Genomic DNA, 23,165 nt, shown 5'->3' on the forward strand with positions numbered 1-23,165 from the left:
ATTGTTCATCATCAGGGTGAACTGTTAATTTATTGCACAATTTTGCATTACGTGTGCAAAAAACAAAAAACAAATACAAAAAAAAAAAAAAAAAAAAAGTTTGTATCTTAATTCTTTCGTTGTGATAATTTGCATAGTTATCTTACAGTTCTTTTTTGATTATTTTTAATATTCAAGCATTTCAAACTAATGCAACGCCATAAGAAAAGTTTCGTTCTCGCTTCCATTCCTCGCGAAGACTTCAGTGAAAATTTTTCCCGTTTCTTTCTCTGTCAGAAAGCTCCTGAGACTTTAGTTCCCCAATTGTTCTTCAAGAAAAAGTTTCTTAGACCTTTGTTCCCGTTGTTTTCTTTGCCAGAACATTCCGGTGACTATAGTTCTCTTAGAAATGTTCCAGAAAGTATTGTTGGAATTTTGTTCTCTTTAGGAATGTTCAACAGAATTTTGTTCTTATATAATTCTTTTTGAGGACATTCTCGACATTTTTGTTCTCACTTGCCTTCTTATGAAGACACTCTTTAAGCGTTCTTGGGAACAACACTACGAGAATGACGTTCAGTTTCAATCACAACGGTCATGTACGATATGTATGTATATGTATGAGTAGCATTATTTTCTGCTTCTATTTTATACAAAACTGATTGAACATTTCATTTATCAATCGATTACCTTAAACATTTAAATAGCTTGGGAAAATTACCTGATCTGACAAAACGGTATACAGATTTATAATCTAAAAGCCGAAATTAAGTTTGCGTGCCTCTGCGTTTATTTGTGTAATTTCAAAACTCAAGATTTTCCCTACAGTATTATTAGCGAAAAAGTTTCAACCACCAAACCGCTATGACTCTCGCTGCTTTTTCTGGTCATCAACCTGTTACCACACTGCTTTCTTCTGCCATCGATCCGTGGAAATCGTTAGAAAATATGGATCTGCGTAGTTACATATTCGTAGCTGTGCTGCGTCAAATATAAAAATGGTATGCTAGAATCCGTTCGTACCTATCCACCGCTTTGCCAACCAAAGGCAGGAAATAAGATGTTCTTAATCGGTTGTTTTAACAGAAATAAATGAGCAAAAATCATCGCAAGTCAAGTATGAATTTTGAAATCAGCCTTTATTAGCCGTATGTAAGGAAGTATAATGGAATCGGTTGCCGCTTGTAAGAAAAACGAGAAATTTCGTGGGCTTCATGTCCTGGACACCTTGCAGCCCTGCATTTTATTCCACGCCTTCTGTGCCTTCCGGGTCATGGATAGGTCGAGTTCACGTTTAATCGCTTGGTGGGAAATTGGCACCTCCTCTATCAGCTTGTTTTCCGACAAATCTCCCACTTTCGACAAGCCCGTCGGTCTACTCGTTGCCCGCGACGCCGTTTTGCTATGGTGCCCAGTAAAGATGTACGCCACTTTTGGTATGTAGCAAATCCAGAGCTGTCCTGTACTCTGTCACACTTCTGGAGGATAATAGAAAGAAGAAACTTCACTTCGGCCGTGAGTGGGATCCACACACACACGCTTTCTTTTTTTCCTTACTAACCTTCATCGCATTTAAATCTGCATTCGATTTCCTATCTACAACAACGTACTTACTTACAATTCAGCAAGTTTATATGGGTTTTCTTTGTACGAAAGTTTAGAGATATTAAAGGTTTAATCTAAATTTTGTTAATTCCTCATTCAAGAGTTTATATAATTTAAAATTCGTTCCACTCTTATCAGATTTCAATGTGTATGATTGTATAACCTATAAACCCGAGACAGACGGGCATGCTTATGCAGATAAACTAGCACACAAATGCGCATAATAGTTTTTCCCTGACAGATGGCAGTATTGCGGATTAACGAGCCGCAAGGTCGTGGGTTCGAGTCCTAGCCGGCCAGTAGAATATTCATTTATTTCGTTTTTATTCTTTTTTATAAGTTCCATATTTTTTAACGTTGCTTTCAGTTAGTTGTTGTTCACTTTTTAATTAAATTTATCTCTAAAAATTTAAATTTACTAATAGTAAAATAAAAAGTAAAAAAAACTTAAAAACAAAAATAAAGTAAAATTAAATATATAAATTAAATAAAATAAAAAATAAAATAAGTAAAAAAAATATAAAATCTTTTCGCAATCGCTCCAACCGGGGATCGAACCTGGCAGCTACAGGCTTGTAGCACGCAACTCTCACCACTCGGCAACCGCGGATGCCGAACTCGCCTACTTTGTTTGCTTACTTGTACAAAAGAAAACAGCTGGCCGTTTTTAGCCAGTGTTGTCATCAAAAATTCCCCGGTTCCGGGTTAATTCCCAAAAATTGCGTGCATTTGTTCGGCTGCTTATGCGCATTTTAAAGAGGAAAATGCATGACTTAAACCAAAAATTTAGGCTGTTTACGCAACCGTATTAGCCCTCAATATTGTATTTCGTTTGTTGAAATGAAGAATTGTAAGATTTCAACGACCCAGATGCCACACAATAAATACTTTCTTGCAAGTCGTTCGACACATTCGAAAAGCAGACGCAAAGCTGTCATTAAATGGAATGAGTTGCTTAAAGTTTGTGCTTACTTTTACTGCACTTTGCCCTTAGCACATAAAAATGGCGAATGCTTACTATGTATGTATGTATGAGGGCGTTTATAAAACGCGAAAAAGGTGTATTTGAAAAAGTATAAGGCCGCCTCTATCTTAATGTGCAAAACCGCAAAATTTTATTCGTTTTCCTTCAACTACAAAGAAAACGTTGCTTCCTTAAATTGACTTTCTTCACTCAACTACAATCTTTATTTTCAGTTTCTATGAAAAGGATGATTTCCTAATCGCACTATTAGACGCTGGCGTTAATAGGGTAAGTCAAAAGTTACGAGCAGATACATAGATGTCAATGGGTAAGCCAGCTAGTAAATTAACATTGAATGCCATCGAAAGCACTTTTAATACTAGCTCCAAGATATTGGCCCGTAGTTTTAAACGAAATAAAGTCGACTCTAAAGTTAGTTGCAGCTTTCGAGACAGTTACTTCATTATGACAAAAAGCTGAAATTAACTTAAGAGTCGACTTTGTTTTGACTATAACTACTAGCCATTGACTTCAAATGTATGTGCGTATACATACATATGTACATCAATGTAATTAACTATTTTCTCTTACATTTTCGCTCTTCTTTTATGTTTCTTTGTGTTTTTTGAAAACTCTTCCACCACCCGCTGGGCTTTCGAATGTCACTTTTACCACGGAATTCAATTTACATTACCACATATCCGCACAAAAACTATTACTCACCATCGTTGTGGATGCGGTTTTGCACAAACAGTGCGTTCCCGAGACCACAAATCTTTCAATGTGCAGCATAGAGCTAAAGCAAGTCCTGCACTCAATTGTGCGGCCACACAACGTCATGTCAACCCAGCAAGTAAGTATGTAGCAATGAAGGTCACGAGAATTTCTAATGAAGTGGAAATAAATGAATGCAAAACATTTAGAAACGATTTCCATCTAAACTTTAAACCATAAATGGCAATTATTATTCAAATGAAATATGAAAATTATTAGAAATTAAAAATAATAACTAACTTTGATCATTCACATTTTTTCTTATCAACAGGCCCTCTACACTGCGCTGCATCGACTTAAGGAAGTCATCCTCATCACAGACAACCACCTCCGCATACAATATGCCAATCGGGCAGCCGAACGTTTGCTCAACATGCGTCTGGTAGATATATATATGTATATAGAAATCAACATATTTCACATAAATATGCCATTTGTCAACAGCAGTTAGGTTTTCCTTTTTGAAGAAAAGCTTTCTTAACGGCGACAGTGAACTGAAAAATAATCAAAAAAAATGTGAAACTTTGTATTCAACAAGAGTTGATCTCTCTTCCTTCTTCCCTATATAAATCGGCGCCATATTGATATTGAGGATAAAGGTTAAGGTTAAGACTAACAGGGCAATTTTGGTTTAGATAGCTGCAAGTCTTTTGTAAGACAATATATGTAGTTTGAAATACTTTCTTTATTCTGGCACGAAGGTCTTACATAAAAAGCTCCCTTCCAAACTATTATAATGAAAATCTCTTTGGACAAAAAGCACTTGAGCATTTTCCAAATAAAGATGTGATCATTTTGCTCGCGCGGCTCCAGCGGTCACAATGGGCGAAAGAGCAAAGCACTGACGTACTATTCGGATGATCCGAGGTTCGAATCCTAGGGCTTTTTACATGCTTTTATTAGGTTTCACACCTGTGTGCAGTAAAATCTACCAACTTCTAACTTGGCTCAAAACCCGATGACAATGCAAAATTAATTAATCCGGTTGAGGGCGCAGGTGTTCAGATATTTGAAAAAGTCTATTTAGGGTCCGATTTTTACTTAAATGAAACGGAGCAACTCCACGATAAAAAAATGTTTAGCCGTTAAGTAGTGCAGGGGTAAATTTTTATTTTTTTATTAATTACTAATAAAAGCTTGTCTTAAATCTTTTTTCTTCCCCTGTCTTTATATTAATTTTCTTTTCATTTTAAGATGTTATTGTTGTTATTGTTTTAAAAAGAAAAACATATTTTAAATTTTTTTTTTAACTTTTAGAAACTATTTTTTGATTTAAATATAAGGAATTTATAATTTTTTTAATTTTCCTTTAATTTTAAGATTTTATTGTTTTAAAAAGAAAAATATATAGTTTTAAATGTAAAATAATTTTTAGAAGCTTATTTTATTTCTTCTTTTTTTAATGCATATTTTTTTCCTTTCTTAATTTAATTATCTGAAAGATAATTGCAAGAGTTGCACTATCAGGCTGCGACTACTAAGACTAAGGTTGAAACTAGAACTATTGTTATCATTATGTATTAAAAAGAAGAATAGCGCTGCGACCTACATACTTATACATATGTATATGTTCTATTGATCGAGCCCTATAAAAATTTACTTCAACCTTAAGCTATTTACGAAAGTCAGCACTTTATAGGCTGTCTTCTTCCAGATAATTAACGTAGACGAAAACTCGAAGTGTAAGAATCTGCAGTATCTTAATTCTCAGCCCTTGAGCGTCTCCTTGAGAGTTCTGAGGTACGAAGTTACCCTAATATGGTTCCGGGACATAGGGGCATCTACGGAAATGAGGCAGCGGACGCACTATCAAGGAGCGGCTCCACACTGAACGTGTCCCACGCGGTGGACATGGGCATGACCCGAGCTCACAAGAGACAGCCGAACACTTGCTGTGCGAGTGTCCAGCCCCGCAAGGATGAGACTAAAGATACTCGGCAAACCATTCCTGCAGAATATTTTAGAGTGCTGCTGCCTCTATCTGTATGACGTACTGAAATTTGTTAAAGCTTCCAAATGACTGTAGGTGGCACGAGTTGTGAAATCAAAATGGCAAACTTGCTACTTGCTTGCCACCACTTAAACCAACCAATTATGCGACTGGATTAGTTACAAACCAGTTGGATTTACCAAAGAGTCTGGTAAGGAGTAAAAATTCATTACCCTTTTATCCCGATCAAAATCCATAAAAAATTGTGCAGAAAAAATTGCAAGTGTACTTTAGGAACAAAAAGTTGTTAGGTTAGTAAGGGTCTAGACTCTAGATCTTTGATCACATTAAAATCACTCATCATGTGTCGCTGAAGCGCTTATATTTACCACCATTTTCTTTTTAAATAAATCCCCAATTGCCTTTTCCACTTACTAATTTATTCACCCTTTCATTTAGGATGAAATAATTAGCAAGCCGCTTACGGATATATTCATTACTGATGTCTCAACGTTTATGATGCACACCCGCAAGAACAAAGAATTCGATGAGATATTGACTGTGCGACGCAAGGGACAGGAAGATGTTCCAATGCATGTTCGTGTCATACAAGTGGCGTGTATTGGCAGGTAATTTAATACGGAAGCAAACATACATACATAATTACATATGGCTTTGATCTTCGATGTTATTAAATGAAATTACTAAAGGCTATGAATATGAAAACAAATATCGTGAAAATTTATGAAACAAAACTTAAAATCAACATAACCAGAATAATTTTACTCTCTTTTAACACAGAACACCCACACATTTTGTCTTTAATCTCGATGTACCTGGATCACATGGTGACTTCGTCGCCACACTACCACAAGCCAGAGAAGCACCTCGCGGCTCGCAGCACTCCATACGCCGTGGCAGTGTCGATGTACGTTCGGTGGCATCCGATGGCCTGCGGCGTACCAGTCTGGCCAAGTTGACGTCATTACCGCTGGAGGCGCCCATTACAAAAGTAGGATTTATTACTAACACTAACATACGCAAAAAAAAAAATGTCAAATGTGTATTGCATTGCGTAGTAAAGCAATTGCGAGTAGTACTAGTAGTAGCTATACTAACTGAAGTAGTAAATTTGTTGTGCTGTCGTATTGACAATTCACTCGCTCATTCAGCACCGTACAAATATTGTTTTTAGTATGTATGTGTGTGTGTGTGTGTGCTTGGAAAAAGTGCAATGCTTTTTTGTCCGACTTGTTTTTTAAATTTGCACTTAAATAGTTTGTCTGGAAATAATGAAATTCGAATTAATACTAAGTGGCTAAAAATTTACTAATTGGCTTTAAATTACTAATACAAACAAACAAACACACACAGGCGCACACAAACAGACACAAATAGTTTCACACAAGGCATATTCAACAAGTAATTTTTAAGCAAAAAAACAAAACCGACTTCAATTCTCATATAAAGAAAAATATATATATATATATATATATATTTACATTTCATGATCCAATGATCGGATCTAAACCAGATCAGTATGAGACCACCGCTGAGATACCGCCTTTCCGATGCAAAATGAACGAAATCGGTTGACGCGGTCCAATGTTATGCGGTAACATACATAAAACAAAAACAAAAAAATATGCTGACGAAGTCGTTTAAAAAGTTATCGACAATCCTCTGTTTTGATCTCCGTCTAAAATGTCAGACATAAGTATATCAAAATATTTCTAGTCGTATTGGAAAATTTTCTTTGTTTAAATTTTTAACCGACTTCCAAAAAACGAGGAGGTTATCAGTTCGTCGGAATATTTTTTATTTTTATTTATTTTTTTTTTAGTTTTTTGAGTATGCAGTTTTGTAGCTCATTAAATTTTAGTATACTAAAGTGCAAGTTTTAACCGATTGCAAAATCGGCTTTAATTTTTTGATTTTCTTTGAAAACGGTTTTGCTCATTTTCTTCCATAAGAAAAAAGTGCAAAAAGCCGTGAGCATAAAAAATATTAAAAATCAATGCCATTTTGCAGTAGCTTAAAACTTGCACTTTATTATACCAAAATTTAATAAGCTAAAAAACGGCATGCTCAGAAAATTCGAAAAAAAAATTTTTAATTTTTAAATTCGTAATGTACTCATTTTACTCAACTTCGGTGAAAAAAAGAAAAATCATAACCCAAATTATTGTATAGTGCACCCCATAGTACTATACTTAAATGTCGCGCAATACTCAGAGCTACCATTGTGATTTTTTTAAATTTTTTGAGATAGCATATTTTCTATAATTTTCTTTTAATAATTCTTTTATCAATAAATTTGTATGTGAAAAATTTTCAAGAAAAAAAATTAAAAATATTTCTTTTCATAGAGAATTTTGATGTGTGTATGTGTGATTTTTTTTCAAATTTTTCTTGCCCCGTTCTCGAGATATTTGGAAAAGTATTAAGTCGATTTGTTTTTTTTTTCATATTTATTTATTATTTATGCATCAACCCTAAAAATTTGAAGCAAATCAAACACAAAGTGTGAACCCGTCCGTTTTGGTTATATGAGAATTGAAGTCGGTTTGGTTTTTTACTTAAAAATTACCTGTTTATTATTTTTTTTTAATGCTACGAAATGAGCTAAATTTTATAGTCCGTTCTAACTTTTTCACAGAAAATTTAGCAGTTTTGCTCTCTGCATACTACTTAGTAGCACCGTGCGACAGTAAATTTTACACACAAATAAATCGATATACTCGCGAAACTAGGGGCCATATAAAGGGAAATTGTGTTTTCAGTTTTTCTCTCTGGCGCACAGTGTTTCGACTATATGGAGGCAGGTGGCAAAAAGTAATGGTGAAAGTTGTTACAAAAAACCGGTTGAACTTAGAGAGGGACAAGTAGATGTCGTAAATACAAAATTTCACATCATTTACTTAGCCCGCCTCCCTACGAATGGTACATTTCCAAAGACCTACCAGAATCAGCGCGCTATCGACTAATCAATTTAGTTGCCTTTGGCGCTGAACTCATTTAAAAAAGTATTTATTTTTCAACTGTTATCAATTCTTTAAGAGTCCTGGAATGCTCGGGTGAAGGTATTTATCATTTATTTGGTATTATCTTTTTTTTATCAGAAAATTAACTTGCTAAGGATTATTAACAAAAAAAAAATAATCTTTCCAAGAAACCTGAGTTTTGTAATTAATTGTAAGCAAAAAAAGCTTATAATGAATGAATTTTCTTCACCCAACTTGACTGTTTATCGATATTTTCCACGCCCATGACTTTTCAGAACAATTTTTTTTTACATTTTTAAGCCCATTTCTGTCAGTGCTAGTAGGAAACTAGGTTGTGCACAAAATTTGAGCCAAATCGAAGCCCATCACCCTGTCTTACTAAATTATCTTTAAATCAAATAGGTGATAAAACTTAAATACGAAACCCACCGTGGGAAATTTCTGGGGCCGCCACTGATCATAGCTATCGTTTCAATGGTCGATGGTGGTCGTTCTAAAATTTAAAGAGTAGAATAGAAAAAATCCAAAAATATTTCCATACGATTTCACCAAAGAAGGAGGAAAGTTCAATTAAAGAGAAAATGCGGAGTTTTCACTAAATAAAATTCACACAGTTTTTCAGTCCAGTGGCTACACTGCGAAAAGTAATAGCTTTGTAACATGGCATTAAAAGTTCGTTACAAGAATAGGAGATAAAAGTCAGAAGGTATTTCATGAAATGCATAACTTTTAGTTATGCAAAAACCGTAATTCTTTAGAAAACTGAGCAGTTTTTTTAATGCGGAATCTAAGTAAATAGCGCACAAATTTTATTTTTAGAAAAAGATTTCAGTAGACTTACATACGTATCTATAACATTCATGCCTATTACGGTATCCGACGGATGCCATTCGCACGAATCTAATACTTCACTCTCGCTTGTTATGACAGTGAGAATCAGATTAGATCCGTGCGGATGGCATCCGTCGGATATCGTAAAAGGCATGATTATTAGCGCTCTTAAAAGTGCAACAGCCCAGTAATAAGCTCATGCACAGAAATAATTTCGCTTTTTTGAAATTTTGGTAAAATTAAATAAAATGAATTACAAATATAATGCCAGAAATTTTTATCAGTGCATATGTTTGTTGATATATCGGGCCCTAATCGCCAAAATATGTAAGCGAAATGGTTTTTAAAAATTTCTTTTTTTTAAGCAGAAATGCATCTAGTTAGGTACTCTGGGAGCATTTCTGCAACAAAAATATTTAACAATAAAAATTCGCTAACGCTTTTTTAACGATAAGGAAATATGCAACTAAAAGCAAATTTTTGATACTAAACTAATTAAAAATGTATTTGCCAAATGTTTATTTCTAATGCACTCTAAAACTTTGTCTTCTCTCTTTCTCTCTTTTTTACGTTTTGTGTGTTTATCTTGGTTCTTTGTTAAAACAAAAAAAAAAATATTAAATCATATTTCCCAACCAAAAAAAAACACCATTTCGATCTCGCTGCTCGCTCGATCGCTCGCCTGTGCATTCGTTCGTTCGTTTTGTTTTCGTTTTGGTTTCGTTTTTATTTTTCGTTTAATACTCTCACAACTGATCAACCAATGAACCAACCAAACAATCAATCAACCGTTCAACCAACCACCAACCAATTCCTTCGATGCAACTACGCTCGCTATTTATGTAGATAATCAATTTACTCTCCCAAGTACAGGAGAATTGTTCGCCGGACGAGGCACGGCTAATCGATAAGGTGATGGAATTCTTGAAGCGTGAAGGACTTTATAGTCCACAAATGAAGGAAATACGCACAGATGATCCAATAGCTACCGATCTGATAGGAGCGTTGCTGACGGTAAGTTTTACAAAAAAGTGTGAGGTTGCACAGCAAGGGTGTAACTACATAAATCACAACCAAATTCATTTCACTTAGGGTCCAAGCCTATATTCATCACGACGCAGCTCAAATGACTCCATCATACGTGTAGGCGGCCGTCAATCCACTTGCATGCCAGCCAAAATGAAGGTACATTCTACTTACATATATAAATACATATGTATTTATTTATAGAATTTTCTTAATTATAACTCCAATTCGCTCTCAACACAGGCCACACCACACATCATGGAACTACTTGAAGAATCTCTTAGTTGGGAATTTGATATTTTCAAACTTGAAGAAATCACCGAAAAGCGTCCGCTCCTCTATTTGGGCATGGAAATGTTCCGACGCTTTAATGTGTTCGCAACGCTCAATATCGATGAGAATGTGTGCAAGAGTTGGCTAGCAGTTATTGAGGCCAATTATCATGCAAATAATTCATATCACAATAGCACACATGCCGCCGATGTTATGCAGGTGATTATCACCGTGCGGCTAATGCAGCCAAATTCTGCAAGCACATCCACTCAAGCGAATATTGAACACTTCAATTCTGCCATCTACTTTCAGGCCACTGGCTGTTTTCTTACTCAGCTAGCTGCCAAGGACATGGGCATGGATCACACTGATGAGGCCATAGCGCTAATTGCTGCTGCAGCGCACGATGTCGATCATCCGGGTCGCTCTTCGGCGTTCCTTTGTAACTCGCGCAATACGCTAGCGCTGCTCTACAATGATCTGTGCGTCTTGGAATCGCATCACGCTTCAATTACCTTTAGGCTTACATTAAGTGCGTAGTGGATTGAAACAAAAATCAACCACTTCGAAGCAAACGAATAACTACAAAATTTTTCTTACATATTTTAGGTGATGACAAAGTCAACATTTTTAAGAATTTAGACTCTGAGAGCTACAAATCGGTGCGCAGCGTTGTGATTGACATGATTTTAGCTACGGAAATGACGCGGCATTTTGAGCATCTGGCCAAGTTTGTTAGCATTTTCGGCTCGGACGAGGAGCCCAAAGATGTTAGTTTGCTGTTGTTCGCTTAGTTGCTTTTAATTTTGTGTTATATGTTTCATATTGTATAAATTGTTTTTCTAGATCGTACAATCGGAGGAGGAGAGTTCCATTCTTATTCGCCGCATGATGATTAAGGTGGCGGATGTGAGTAATCCGTCGCGTCAACCTTCCTACTGCGTTGAATGGGCGCGGCGCATTGCCGAGGAGTATTTTACCCAAACCGATGAGGAGAAGGCGAAGGCTTTGCCGATTGTTATGCCAATGTTCGATAGGAATACGTGTAGCATACCCAAGAGTCAGATCGGTTTCATTGAATACATTATACAGGACATGATGCACGCGTGGGATAGTAAGTACCTAATATTTGTTTAACTTCAAAACCTTAAGCTCAACTACCACCTACCACCTCTACCTATGCTTTAAAACAGCAATGTGATGTCAATCTTGGTTAGGCAATGGCAAAACAAAACTCAAAAAGCCATCTGCCTTTAGGACGAATTACACTCAAAGTAATCAAGAACATTTAGTTTCCGTTATTCGCCGCGCTTTTGTAATGACCATCCTCCAAAAGAAATTCTACCATAAAAAAAGCTCAAGATACTACATAAAGCTCAAGGTCCCTCTAACGTTTTTTTACAAACAAGAATATGTAAAGCAATTTTTACTAAAATCGACGCATTCGCTTTCCTCACTATTGTATCCCCTTTAAGGGGGAACCTTTCGGAAAAGCAATCTTAATTGATATGCGCCCGCTAGAGCTTCATTTTCCCCCCGGCCACTCGACTGATCCCTTAGAAAACAGCAGATCACCTCGGGTACCTCCCTGTGGTTTTCTGCTGATTTTCGCAGTAAATTCCAATACGAACCCATCAGATTTCTGTGGTATGATCTTTCCGGACAGAATTGTAAAAATAAAAACTAAACAGAACTGCTCAGAGAAGAAATGGGCTCTTAACATTGTCCAATTCCAGACACGGGATATCAGAGCTTGTATGGTTCATGTTTCTGACCGCCACAAAAAAGATATATAGAATTTAGACGTAAAGTGAGCATCACCACTAAGCACTTCAAACGCTCAAATAACTCATGACTCTAAGAGAACTGTCTTGGTAGCAGTGGATTTATTAAAAGCCGATCGATACCGTTTGTTACTCCACACTACTAGAAGATATTGAAACATCCTTCATTTTACCGGAAATAAAACGATGAGCGGCAAATAACCTGAATAGTCGATAGTCTTCAGAAGTTTTAGAGGTCAAACTTCGAACAAACATTTGCACAGGGTAGCGGCCTCTCCCTACTACTGTTTAATTTCTACATCTAGAAGCTTTCTCAGCCACTGGAGGAGTTTTACTGATCCCCTAAGTGAGGTTGGTGAGGCAGTTGGTTCAAAATAACCAACTTACTTAGACCCTGCAGGTCCATTATGATCACTGATCCCCTACACTCGATTTCTCGCGTCTTCACAACACAGAAACTTACGCTTTACCCTACCAATTGAACGACTCGACCGAATGAGGTCAAGCTGTAATTAGGTATTCACGTCGACTACACTCCAATACCAACGATTACAAGCCCGAAAATTTAAGGTAACAATAAAGTACCAAATCACTGACCAACAGGACCAGGACTTGGAGCAAAGTCATATAAACGTTGTTGGCAATATATGTAAAATGCAATTTGACGGACGATTCGAAGTTACGCTTTGCCAGTTGGGTCATCGGTGACTTCTAGTTCGTACTCCAGACTGTATCGGGATGTCTTCTTACCTCAATGCCCCCGTCAGGGAAAATAATTTTATGATCAGCAAGCAATTTTTTCACGGCTACTGTAGGGACCTCGATACTGTAGTAGATTAAACTCCTATGCATGCAAACCCCGACATATCCATGTATGTTCAGCTTGTGAACGTATCATTTTATTCCATTGGTTGATACTTCATCGTCGCTGTTTCAACTCTCTGAGAGGCAATCCTTCCGGCGTTGTCTTCTCATTACCGAAGGCCTTCTAAGGTTTGCCTAGTTGTCACCGACATTAAGGAGTTCCGTGGGAAGCCAGTTGGCTCAAGCCCGAGGCAGTATCGCCAAAGTAGTATTCTAGAAGGACCAGGCAAAGAATTCGATTATATAATTTGATTTCAAAATACGATATCTGATGTAATTTCCTTCTACTTAAAAAGAGGCACGGTAAACATGGTTTTCATTGGCATCCACACCATTGGGTCCAAAATGGATAAGATAAGGTAATTTCTTTACAAATAGTCAAGTAGCGCTTTTGTCGCTGGCCTCATCGACGAAAAACTCAAAAAAAAAAGTCGGTTGTATCTACCAACCTTTGATACTCTTCAAATGGTGAAATCTTTTGTATAATAGGCATTCTTTTTCAGCGCTCTACAATATTGATAGCCATGCGATTAGCGGAGTAATGCTCTCTAGTGATGTGCTGAATTGTCGTTACCCAAAACTTAAAAAAGATTTCGGTACCCAATACTTCCTTTTCGGTACCCTATACCGATTCGTTACATTAAACCTTCGCCATTATATGCATTTCAAGTTTAGAAAAAACTTTCATTACGAATTTATATGATATCGGGGTATCGGTTGAACTTATCGCAACAGAGAAATATTATTTTTTCTGTCTAAACCTTAGTCGATCCAGGATTCAAGAAAATTGCTTTGACGTATGAAGAAGCTTTTCAGGGGAGAGATTCTGTAACCAGTTAACGACAAGTTTCGAATCGATATCGCACTTGTTAACGTAACAAGTAATTTTTAGCAAAAAAACCCGACTTCAAATCTCATATAAAAAAAAAAATATATATATATATATCTCATGATCCACTCATCGGATCTTAACCAGATTAGTATGGGACCACCTGACGTGGTCCAAAGTTATGCGCTAACATACATAAAAAATAAAATAAAAAAATATTCCGACGAACTGATAACCTCCTCCTTTTTTGGAAGTCGGTTAAAAATAATATTTCTTAGCATACGTCAACAAAACCACCTCCACACACTAACGTTTCGAATCATCAATGCATTGCAACGGTAACAATGCATGGTATGAACAGCCAGTGTACACCTTGTCCTTATATAATATTCACAATTATTTTCATGAATTTTTTTTCATTAATTACACAGGTCAACAATGTTGTGTTGCCTAAAATATTACAGCCGATTTATATAGGAATTTCTCCGTAGAATCCGAATCTGCTTTTTTTATTTTTAGTACTAAACGGCAATCTTAAGGCTTTCCACACACACACCAGCCAGATATATTGCATCAATTTGTTTTACAGAGGCTCAAAAATGTCCAAAAACGCGTTTTTCGACTCCTTTAAACCTAAGTTGCTCGAAAACTAGAGACAGTCTTATATCATTAGGGTCAGATTCGAATTCTACGGAAAAAATTCTATATGAATCGTCTGTAATATTTTAGGCAATACCACATTGTTGACCTGTGTAATTAATGAAAAAAAAAATAACATTGCTTAAATTTTATTGGCCCGTGTAATTAATGAAAAAAAAATTTCATGAAAATAATTGTGAGTATTATATTAGAACAAGGTGTGCACTTACATTTGACACTGACTGTAACTATGTTTTTATCATGCTTGAAAGTTTATTTATCAACGCGCTTTTCTCGACTCTTGAAAGTCGCACTTTGTCCTACTCAAATTTAATGGGCTATATATAGAACTGCATAACTAAAATTTTTCTAAAAATTCTGAATAAAAAGTTTAAAATTTTTGACGGAAATTGCTAAAATTTGTTGAATTTTTATAATTTTTATACAAAGTTTATATGTCTTAGGCTTTTGTTAAAAAAATATTAAACATTAAATAAAGAAAAGGAAAATAGCCAAAACTGGTCAAAATGGCACTTAACTTAACTTAATATATGTATATGTACATATTTTTTATTAAAAAAAATCGATGTAGTTTATCTGTCATTCTGTATCAAAAACTAAATTTTGGAAAAAAAGTGGACTTCGCACCTTTTCACCTTTAAGTAGCGATATGTAGATAATCATTATTTCTGGCAATATTTCATTCTTTCTATTCTTTCATTCTAGGTTTCATCGACATGCCTCAATTGGTCACCTACATGCAAATCAATTATTCGCAATGGAAAAAATTCGAGGAACAAGGCGTGCTCACGCTAGCGGATGTCAAAAGCAAGCAACATAGTTTGAGTGTGAAGAAGAGTGCCAAATAGCATTTGGCATTCAAGAGGTTGTTCTCAGGACTATTAAAGCCACAGCCGGTCCAGCCTCCATGTGCGATGACAATTGGTGAAAATGAAATGGAATATTGCTTGCAAAAATAAAATGGTGAAAACAAAGGAAAGAAAAGCAAGACGAGGATAGGAGATGATGGAATATGTATAATGAACACAATTCAAAAAGCTTACATAAAATTTGAGAAGAACGTAGGAGTACAGCAAAAGAGGCAAAGAGCGTAATTGTGTTGTGAGAAATGTGCATAAGTTTTGAATTTATGTAAAAAAAAAAGTAATTTTTGTGCATAAATCGATTCTCGAATCGAATCTACCAAGAAGCTAAGAATTGGCGGCAAAGGGCAGACAGTTTCATAGAATACAGAAGAAGCCTTAGCCATTGAAATCTTCTAATTGTACTCACCGCCCTTTGCGATGCTATGTAGAAGCCTATACATGCAAAGTTATCTTACCACGGACGGACGGACAATAAGGGCGTTCACTTTGTACAAAACGGGGGGAAATATAGTTTTACTTTAATGACGAACTTAAAAGGAATTTCAAAAAATTCGCATGCTTTTTTATTAGTCTGACAACGCCCCCAATTGTACGCTTTAGTGAATACCACCTGCCGTCAGTTTCCGTGTGGAAAGGAAAGAGACAAAAAAAAAATCTAAAAGATTAGGTACAATAAGTAACCCGATTCGACTGCGCCAGTACCGGCTGTACAGCACACAAACATATTAAAAATGTTCATTTTTCTTGGGCTGGACTCAAAATTAATAACTTCACAAAAGAAACTAAAAAAATATATCACAAAATTACCAAATGAAAAGAACAAAAAAATAAATTTACAAAAATTAACAAAAATATGTTTTCTACACTTTTAAAAGGCAAACAAATATTTATTTTAAGACGAGATCTTAAACTTTATAAAAGTTATTGTTATAAAAAATATTTATATTGAAATAAATGTTGTTGGACGTTATGAAATGCAAAAACTTTTTACGAAAAAAAACAATGTGCAGACTTTTTAGTAAATTTTTACAGGACAATCTCTATGAGGCAAACACAACACAAAACAATTAATGTTTTTCAGATGTAATTAATGCTCCAGATGCATACATACAAACATACCCCTTTTTAGGCTTTTTAAAAAATTTCATAAGAATTTTAGTAAATTTTACAAACATAAATTTTAACTATTTCCTACAACTAGTTAAAACATTAAAGTAAATTATTTGCTGCTAATAGTTGTCTATACAAACATTTTTCTGAAATACTTTGTTTAACCCAAATGACTGATCTAACTAACTACAAAATAAAACAAAAAACAAACAGAACAAAGCTGCAAAAAAAGCAACTGGTACTGAATTTTTCGGATTATAATTTTAAAAATTAACAAACTATCTTACTTAACAGTCTATCAGTGTTGCAGAAAGTTCTAAAATAATAAATAAATTTAAAAAGTAGTTATTAACAATATTAAAAAAAAAATAATCAACAAAATTCACAAATTAGTTAAAGGCGACATTAGATCAAATATTAATATTTAAGATATGAACATTTTCTTATTGACGTATAAAACTGACCACTAACAACTACTTTTGTATGTTATATTAACTGTAAACAAAAAAAAAAAACTATAAAAAATTGTACGAATTTTGACCATTGTTTGCTTGTGCCAAAATTTCATTTCAACAAAGAGATTCAAAATTTCGTAACTGACATCTGGCGAGCCACACTGCGCAAAATTTTCTTTTCCCTCATTGTTAACTTGCGCGCTCGTTTAAGTCACTTAAATTTTGAATTGGTGTTTAATAGCTTAGCTTTTTTAAAAGTCTTCGAAACAAAGTATAAACTTTCTTTTAATTAAGTAACTAAAGAATCACAAATTTAACTTTTAACAAAAGTAAAACTTATTCCATAAGTTCGATTGTCCTAAAAATATATATAAAAAAAGTTTCAAATTTAAAAACATTTACCTAAAAGCGAAAATCAAAACATAACAAAAAACAAAATATTTGTTTGCTCCTTGCAGGTTAAGGATTAAAAAAGAAAATGTACTTTAAGCTTTAGTGAATTTTATGATAAGAAATAAATAAAACTAAGAAAAAGATTTTTTTTTTTGTTTTCTCTATCATGTTTGGTTTGCTCTATCATGTTTGGTTTATTGTTTTATTGTTTCTTATATTTTTTTTTATAAAATTGTATATACTTTTCCCTCGATTTAATTCACTTTTCCATCTTCCTTGTTTTTTGCTTTATTAAACTTAATTATATACATTCCGATTTTGTTGAATGGGCACAGTTTTTTCTTCAAGATCCGAAGCCGGTTCTGTAAGATTAAATATTTTATGTAAAAACCATAAAAGAAATATCGGAAGTCGTTTCAATACAAGATTCTGAATTGACTGACCTAGCGGAACGAAATACTAAAAATGAAATACTAAAAATTTAATTCTTCAAATCCACACTAGGACCTAATATAATTTCTTAGGAATATTTAGTAAGAAGGCACGTCCACTTTGAGATATGAATGCTGTTCTAATCTAATTTTTTTTCTAAATATGTAGTAGTGAAAATTGTGACGCTCAATCGTGTCATCTTAAAAATTATTAACTCTTCATTTAAGTATAAGTAAAATCCAATTTTATTAGATTGCGGAAAAAATTTCTGCCAAATTTTACCAAAAATCTATTTACACATTGCGTAACATATAAATTACGCATACGCAGACAAATATAGCCAACTTTTGAATTAAAGAGGGGTCTAATTTAAATCTACGAACTTTTTTTAAAGAAAGCCGTCATATTTGAGCCGTCATTTCAACTTTTTGAAATACGCTTTCAACTACCAAAAACGACCGAGTAACAAGTTTCGAGCTAATTCAATAAATTTAAAAAAAAATTATTCCGCTATATTGGATCCACCATTTTGAATTATTTAAAAATGCATAATCAGCGACCCCAAATCCCCCCGAGTAAGAAGTTTCGAGTGAATTCAATCAATTAAAAAAAGGAAAAATCCGCCATTTAGGCTTTTTGAAACCTGACTGAAGATTTGTAATCAGTGGCCTCGTAAACTAGAAGATACAAAGTAGTGTACAAAATCCATCACCCGAATCTGTTAAATTAGTTTTTCCCGCTAGATTCTCTATTCAGATCAAAGTGCGACACAAATAATTTTTAGGCAAAAAAAAGCAATTCAATTCTTTTACAAAAAATTTAGGAGTGCCTACAGTTTATTTCTTTATCTAAACTTAATTAGTATGGGACCAATCCTTTCCGATAAAAAGACAATCATCCAAAATGGTCAACGTGGTGCAAAGTTGTCCGGTATATAAAAAATAAAAATAAATATTCCGACAAATTAATAACTTTCCCATTTTGAAGTCTGAGCAAATCGTCTTATGCCACAAATTCACTCATTCGTTAATTTTCGATCTGTTCGTACGGGAATCGTAGATAGAAAATTGAATCAGAGGCCCTTCTGGTCCTGTATGTCTCAATTATAGTAGGTCAATTTGAAAAGTCAGTTACTTGTTGAATTTCCCGCGCAGTAACTTTAAATGCAACACTGCGGCAGTCAACTGCAATCCATCAATAGACCACTGTAAAATTTTGAGCAGGGTGCGCCATTTAGTTTATGTTTGATAGCCATTGAAAGCCGACAGCCTCGTTAATTTTAGCGAGTATCGTGTCGAGTGCAAGTCATTTTTCGGCGGCGAGACCTATAGAAAATTGCATGGCACTGCCTAAAATTTTCACTCGACTCGGGTATTAAAACAGAAAAACTTGGAAGCACCGGTTAGTTTTCGACGATTTTCGTCATTTGCTTATTTCAGCACGACAGTAGGCAATACCAATGTTGTCGAGTGGTACACTTCAGTCTAATTTACAACTTACGCAATGAGGCTGATTATTATTTTTTGCTTAAAAGTGCATTACCGACACCAAGGAAAAGCTTTATAAATACTATGGGGACTCTGCACCATCAACTTAATTGGTTAAAAAGTGGTGTACTGACTCCGAACGATCAGGTCGTGAGGCCAGAAATCGTCTGCAAAGTGCGCGATATGACTGAGGCTGTAGGCCTCTCAGCTGAGGGGTAGCGTCACATTTTGCATAAAAAAACTATCCGCCAGATGTGTGCAGCGATTTCTTGAGCCGAAATCTGAACGTATTTTTGCGCCCTTCCGTAACCGTGGAGGAAACATGGATGTACGCGGTGGCATTCACATCGATTACCTTGAAAAGGCCAAGACATTAAGAGGTCAACACTGAAGTTAAAAGTTATATGAAATATTAATTTATGGGTATCAAACAAAATTCTGGTAAGAAATATTTAATTTGAAAATTTAGAATATTTTCTAGGTATTTACCCAGGGTTGCCACCTGTTTAAAAAGCCTTATTAAAATTATTTAACAAGTTAAATTAATTATTTCAATATGGGTATCAATCGAAATAAATTTGAGTGGCTTTATTTTCGGGCTATATTTAAGAGGATTGCCATATGTCTGAAAAATAAAATTCAACTTGAATTGGTAATTGAAATATGTATCACAATTCGGGTGACAGACGAAAGGGTTTGAAAATATGTTTAATAGGGTTGCCAACTGCTTAAAACCCGTATTTTATTAAATGTATCATTTAATGTAATTATATGATATCTTAAAATATGGTTGTCAAACGAAAGAGTATTAAGAAATCTTTAGTTTAAATATTTGTGGAGTATTTTTTGGGTGTTTGAATAGGGTTGAAAACCGGTTTAAAATGTTAAATTTAATCTTTTTAATAATTTAAATGAATTACCAAAAGATGTGTATCAAGCGAAACACCCTAAATACGGCCAAATTTACGAGAGTTGCCACATATCTCATAAATCAAACTCAACTTAATTCATCAGCTAATTGAAATATAAATCCCAATGGCAGACGAAAAAGATCTAAGAAGATTCCAGTTTGAAAATAATTTTGAAAAGAGTGGCAACACTTATTTGAAAGGCGGAATTTAATTAAATATGAATATCAAATGGAGGAGTACGCAACTGTGTACTGTTAAATAAGTAATACGTGAAGGCAGTTCAGAAAAAGAGATGTCAATTTAATGAACCTGGCCGGTAGATTTGAATTAGCGTTTTCTTTTATAAAAACCGAACCATGCCAAACTTTGCTCCACTCAGAAACGGCTGGACGGATCTAGATGAAATTTGCAATATTTTTGTAGGATTTTGAAGAGTGTTGCCACCTGTTTGAAACGTTAAATTCAATTCAATTCACTTGTAATATACCAATACACCAATCGTTTATAATCTGTGCAAACTGACGCCTATTGGTAATGCCGGCTTCACCTAGCCTTTCCACGTTTTGGGTGTTAAACTACGTGTCAGTTTGTGGCGGACCCACGGGAGGGGGTGTTAAAACAACCCAAAACCCCTCGCTGGATCTATCACTGACGGAAGGCAGACGACTTTACTCCTCAATTTCCTACTCAGTCCAAAATAGCACTTTTTGGCAAGAATGATTCTACTTTGGATTTCAAGGCCGACATTATTATCGGTGTTAATGCTGGTATCCAAGTAAACGACGTTCTCCACATTCTCGAAATTATAGCTGTCAGCACTGACGTGGGTTCCAAGCCGAGAATGCGCGGACTGTTTGATTGATGATAGGAGATACTTCGTCTTGTCCTCGTTTACCACCAGACCCATTCGCTTTGCTTCCTAATCCAACTGGGAGAGGCAGAACAGACTTCATGGTTTTTGTAGCCGATTATGTCGATGTCATCGGCATACGCGAACAATTGCACGCTCTTGTAGTAAATTGTTCAAGGGATGCCCCTTTCTCAAACCCCGTTTGGCGGCGAACGGCGAGGTCATTCCAAATTCTGACGGTGGGCTTCAGCCTTTCACACAATACGCTTGATAAGAGCTTTTGCTAAAATTAATTTATCGTAATCATCTGTACAATTAATGATAAAACTTTTTTCGTCGTTAACCGTCGGTTGTGATAACGATTAATTAATTTTAAACAATTTCAGCATAAAATAATTAATCATCACACCTACTCAACCAAATAAAGGGTTGATGTTTAAAATTCAATTTTTATTTCATGATTACAAAATTAATCGATTAGTGCCCACACTGCCTCCGAAAGGTGACCGCTATTCAGCTTGAACCCAGGCCCTGCGAAATGGTGGCAAACACTACTAACCACTACACCACAGCGGGCAGCGTCAAGTAACATTAGTTTTGTGAAATGTAAGGTCTTATCTAGTGACCCTCGTATACTCGACTGTATTTTTTTAAGATTTAAATAAAGCAGGTTATAGTTCATAGATATTTCTGAAAACTCTTTTTGTAATAACATAAACTAAATATTAAAAAGATTTTTCATACATTTTTATTTTCTTAATTTGTTTGCTGTGTTCTTTTCATCTGTACAACTCTGTTATATTCTGCTCGATTAAGATTTTACTTTATTGCATAGTAAGTACATTTTGTTCGGCGTTATCAGCGAACCAAGTGAATAATTTTTGAAATGAATTTTTCGCTTAACATTTCAATAGTATCTATTTATACATATATCATCTCAAATCCACCGCCATAAAATTTCTTGGCATCTTTGGAAGAGCTTTGAAAGCATTTTCTACGTAAAATTCAAATTTTGACAGCATGGAGCTTGAACTCTCAGCGTAAAACTCTTTTTACGTCTAACATACGTGCATATGTATGAAATTAAAGAAATGTATGTTTATAAGAACATATCCTTTTTCTATCGGTGTATTATTATGTATTATTGTACAATAAAAATACTTTTAATACTAAATGACCTAAACTACTGACTATGCTGGTCATGGTACTCGAAACTACTTTAATGTATAAAATTATTACAAATTTTGGCATATTGCTCTTTAATATTAAAGCCATACATACATACATACATATATATGTACATACATATATATTATACATATTTGTGAATAAACAATTATAATTATTAACATGGCAGAGTTCTTGAAGTGTACTTCAAATCTGCCTACAAAATGTTACATTGAATGTAAATTGAAGATTATATTTATGTATGTGTACTAAATAAATGTTACTAAATATATACATACAAATCTACACAATAAAAAATGTTTAAAAGAAAATCAGAAATTCTAAAAGCGCTATGGTTTAAAATTCTGTATATTCGTAATCTACCTGTAGTACAATCCCAATTATAACGAGTTCTTTTTTCAGAGGTGAAAGTGAACTTATTCTTTTTGACATTTATGTTTACCACCGGAACAACGTTTACAAATTGTGGAAATTTATTTCCGAAATTCGGGTTCTCTGCGCATAATCTTTCACCAAAGCAAGCAAATGATTTACGAATTTTTTATCCCTCAATTCAATATAAATCGTCTAAGTGCTAAATGGTACCAGCAGGACGCTGCAACAAGCCATACATCGCGTGAAACCACCACTTTATTGGGACGAGCTTTTGGTGACCGAATCATATCAGGAAGTGGACCTGTCAATTGACCGCCAAGGTCATGTGATTTGAGTTTTCATTTCTGGTGTTCGTTTCATCGGTACTAAACTATTCCATGTAAGTAAGATCTGCGCAGGGTTTTGCAATTCACCTCTTATAGGCGGCATACACGGTGCGTCTGACTCGCGCGTCGGTTGGAATGTGTTTGTGAAAATGTGTTAGTTACACCGACATGACTCCTGGAATGATTCAACTATGTGTAGTCGAAGGCGAGTCAACATTCAATTCAATTTTAGTTTAATATTGGGCAAG

At 34.9% G+C, this 23,165-nt stretch overlaps 2 protein-coding genes across 2 annotated transcripts in view; both read left to right on the top strand.

The window, feature by feature from the left end:
- Window positions 1–23,165, top strand: part of LOC118742656 (general transcriptional corepressor trfA-like) — a gene marked incomplete at its 3' end in the record, with an annotated part of 95,758 nt that overhangs the window by 35,777 nt on the left and 36,816 nt on the right.
- Window positions 2,734–17,675, top strand: LOC118742657 (high affinity cAMP-specific and IBMX-insensitive 3',5'-cyclic phosphodiesterase 8). Its single transcript, XM_036474893.1, has 12 exons — window positions 2,734–2,836; window positions 3,303–3,401; window positions 3,594–3,704; window positions 5,712–5,881; window positions 6,054–6,264; window positions 9,935–10,102; window positions 10,181–10,273; window positions 10,358–10,606; window positions 10,700–10,919; window positions 10,997–11,157; window positions 11,234–11,501; window positions 15,230–17,675. The coding sequence occupies exons 2-12, from the start codon at window positions 3,330–3,332 to the stop codon at window positions 15,370–15,372; spliced, it is 1,866 nt and encodes a 621-aa protein (XP_036330786.1). The 5' UTR covers window positions 2,734–2,836; window positions 3,303–3,329; the 3' UTR covers window positions 15,373–17,675.

Source organism: Rhagoletis pomonella, unplaced genomic scaffold (genome assembly GCF_013731165.1).
Source record: "Rhagoletis pomonella isolate Grant_MI unplaced genomic scaffold, Rhpom_1.0 Rhpom_scaffold_00007, whole genome shotgun sequence".
NCBI lineage: Eukaryota > Metazoa > Arthropoda > Insecta > Diptera > Tephritidae > Rhagoletis > Rhagoletis pomonella.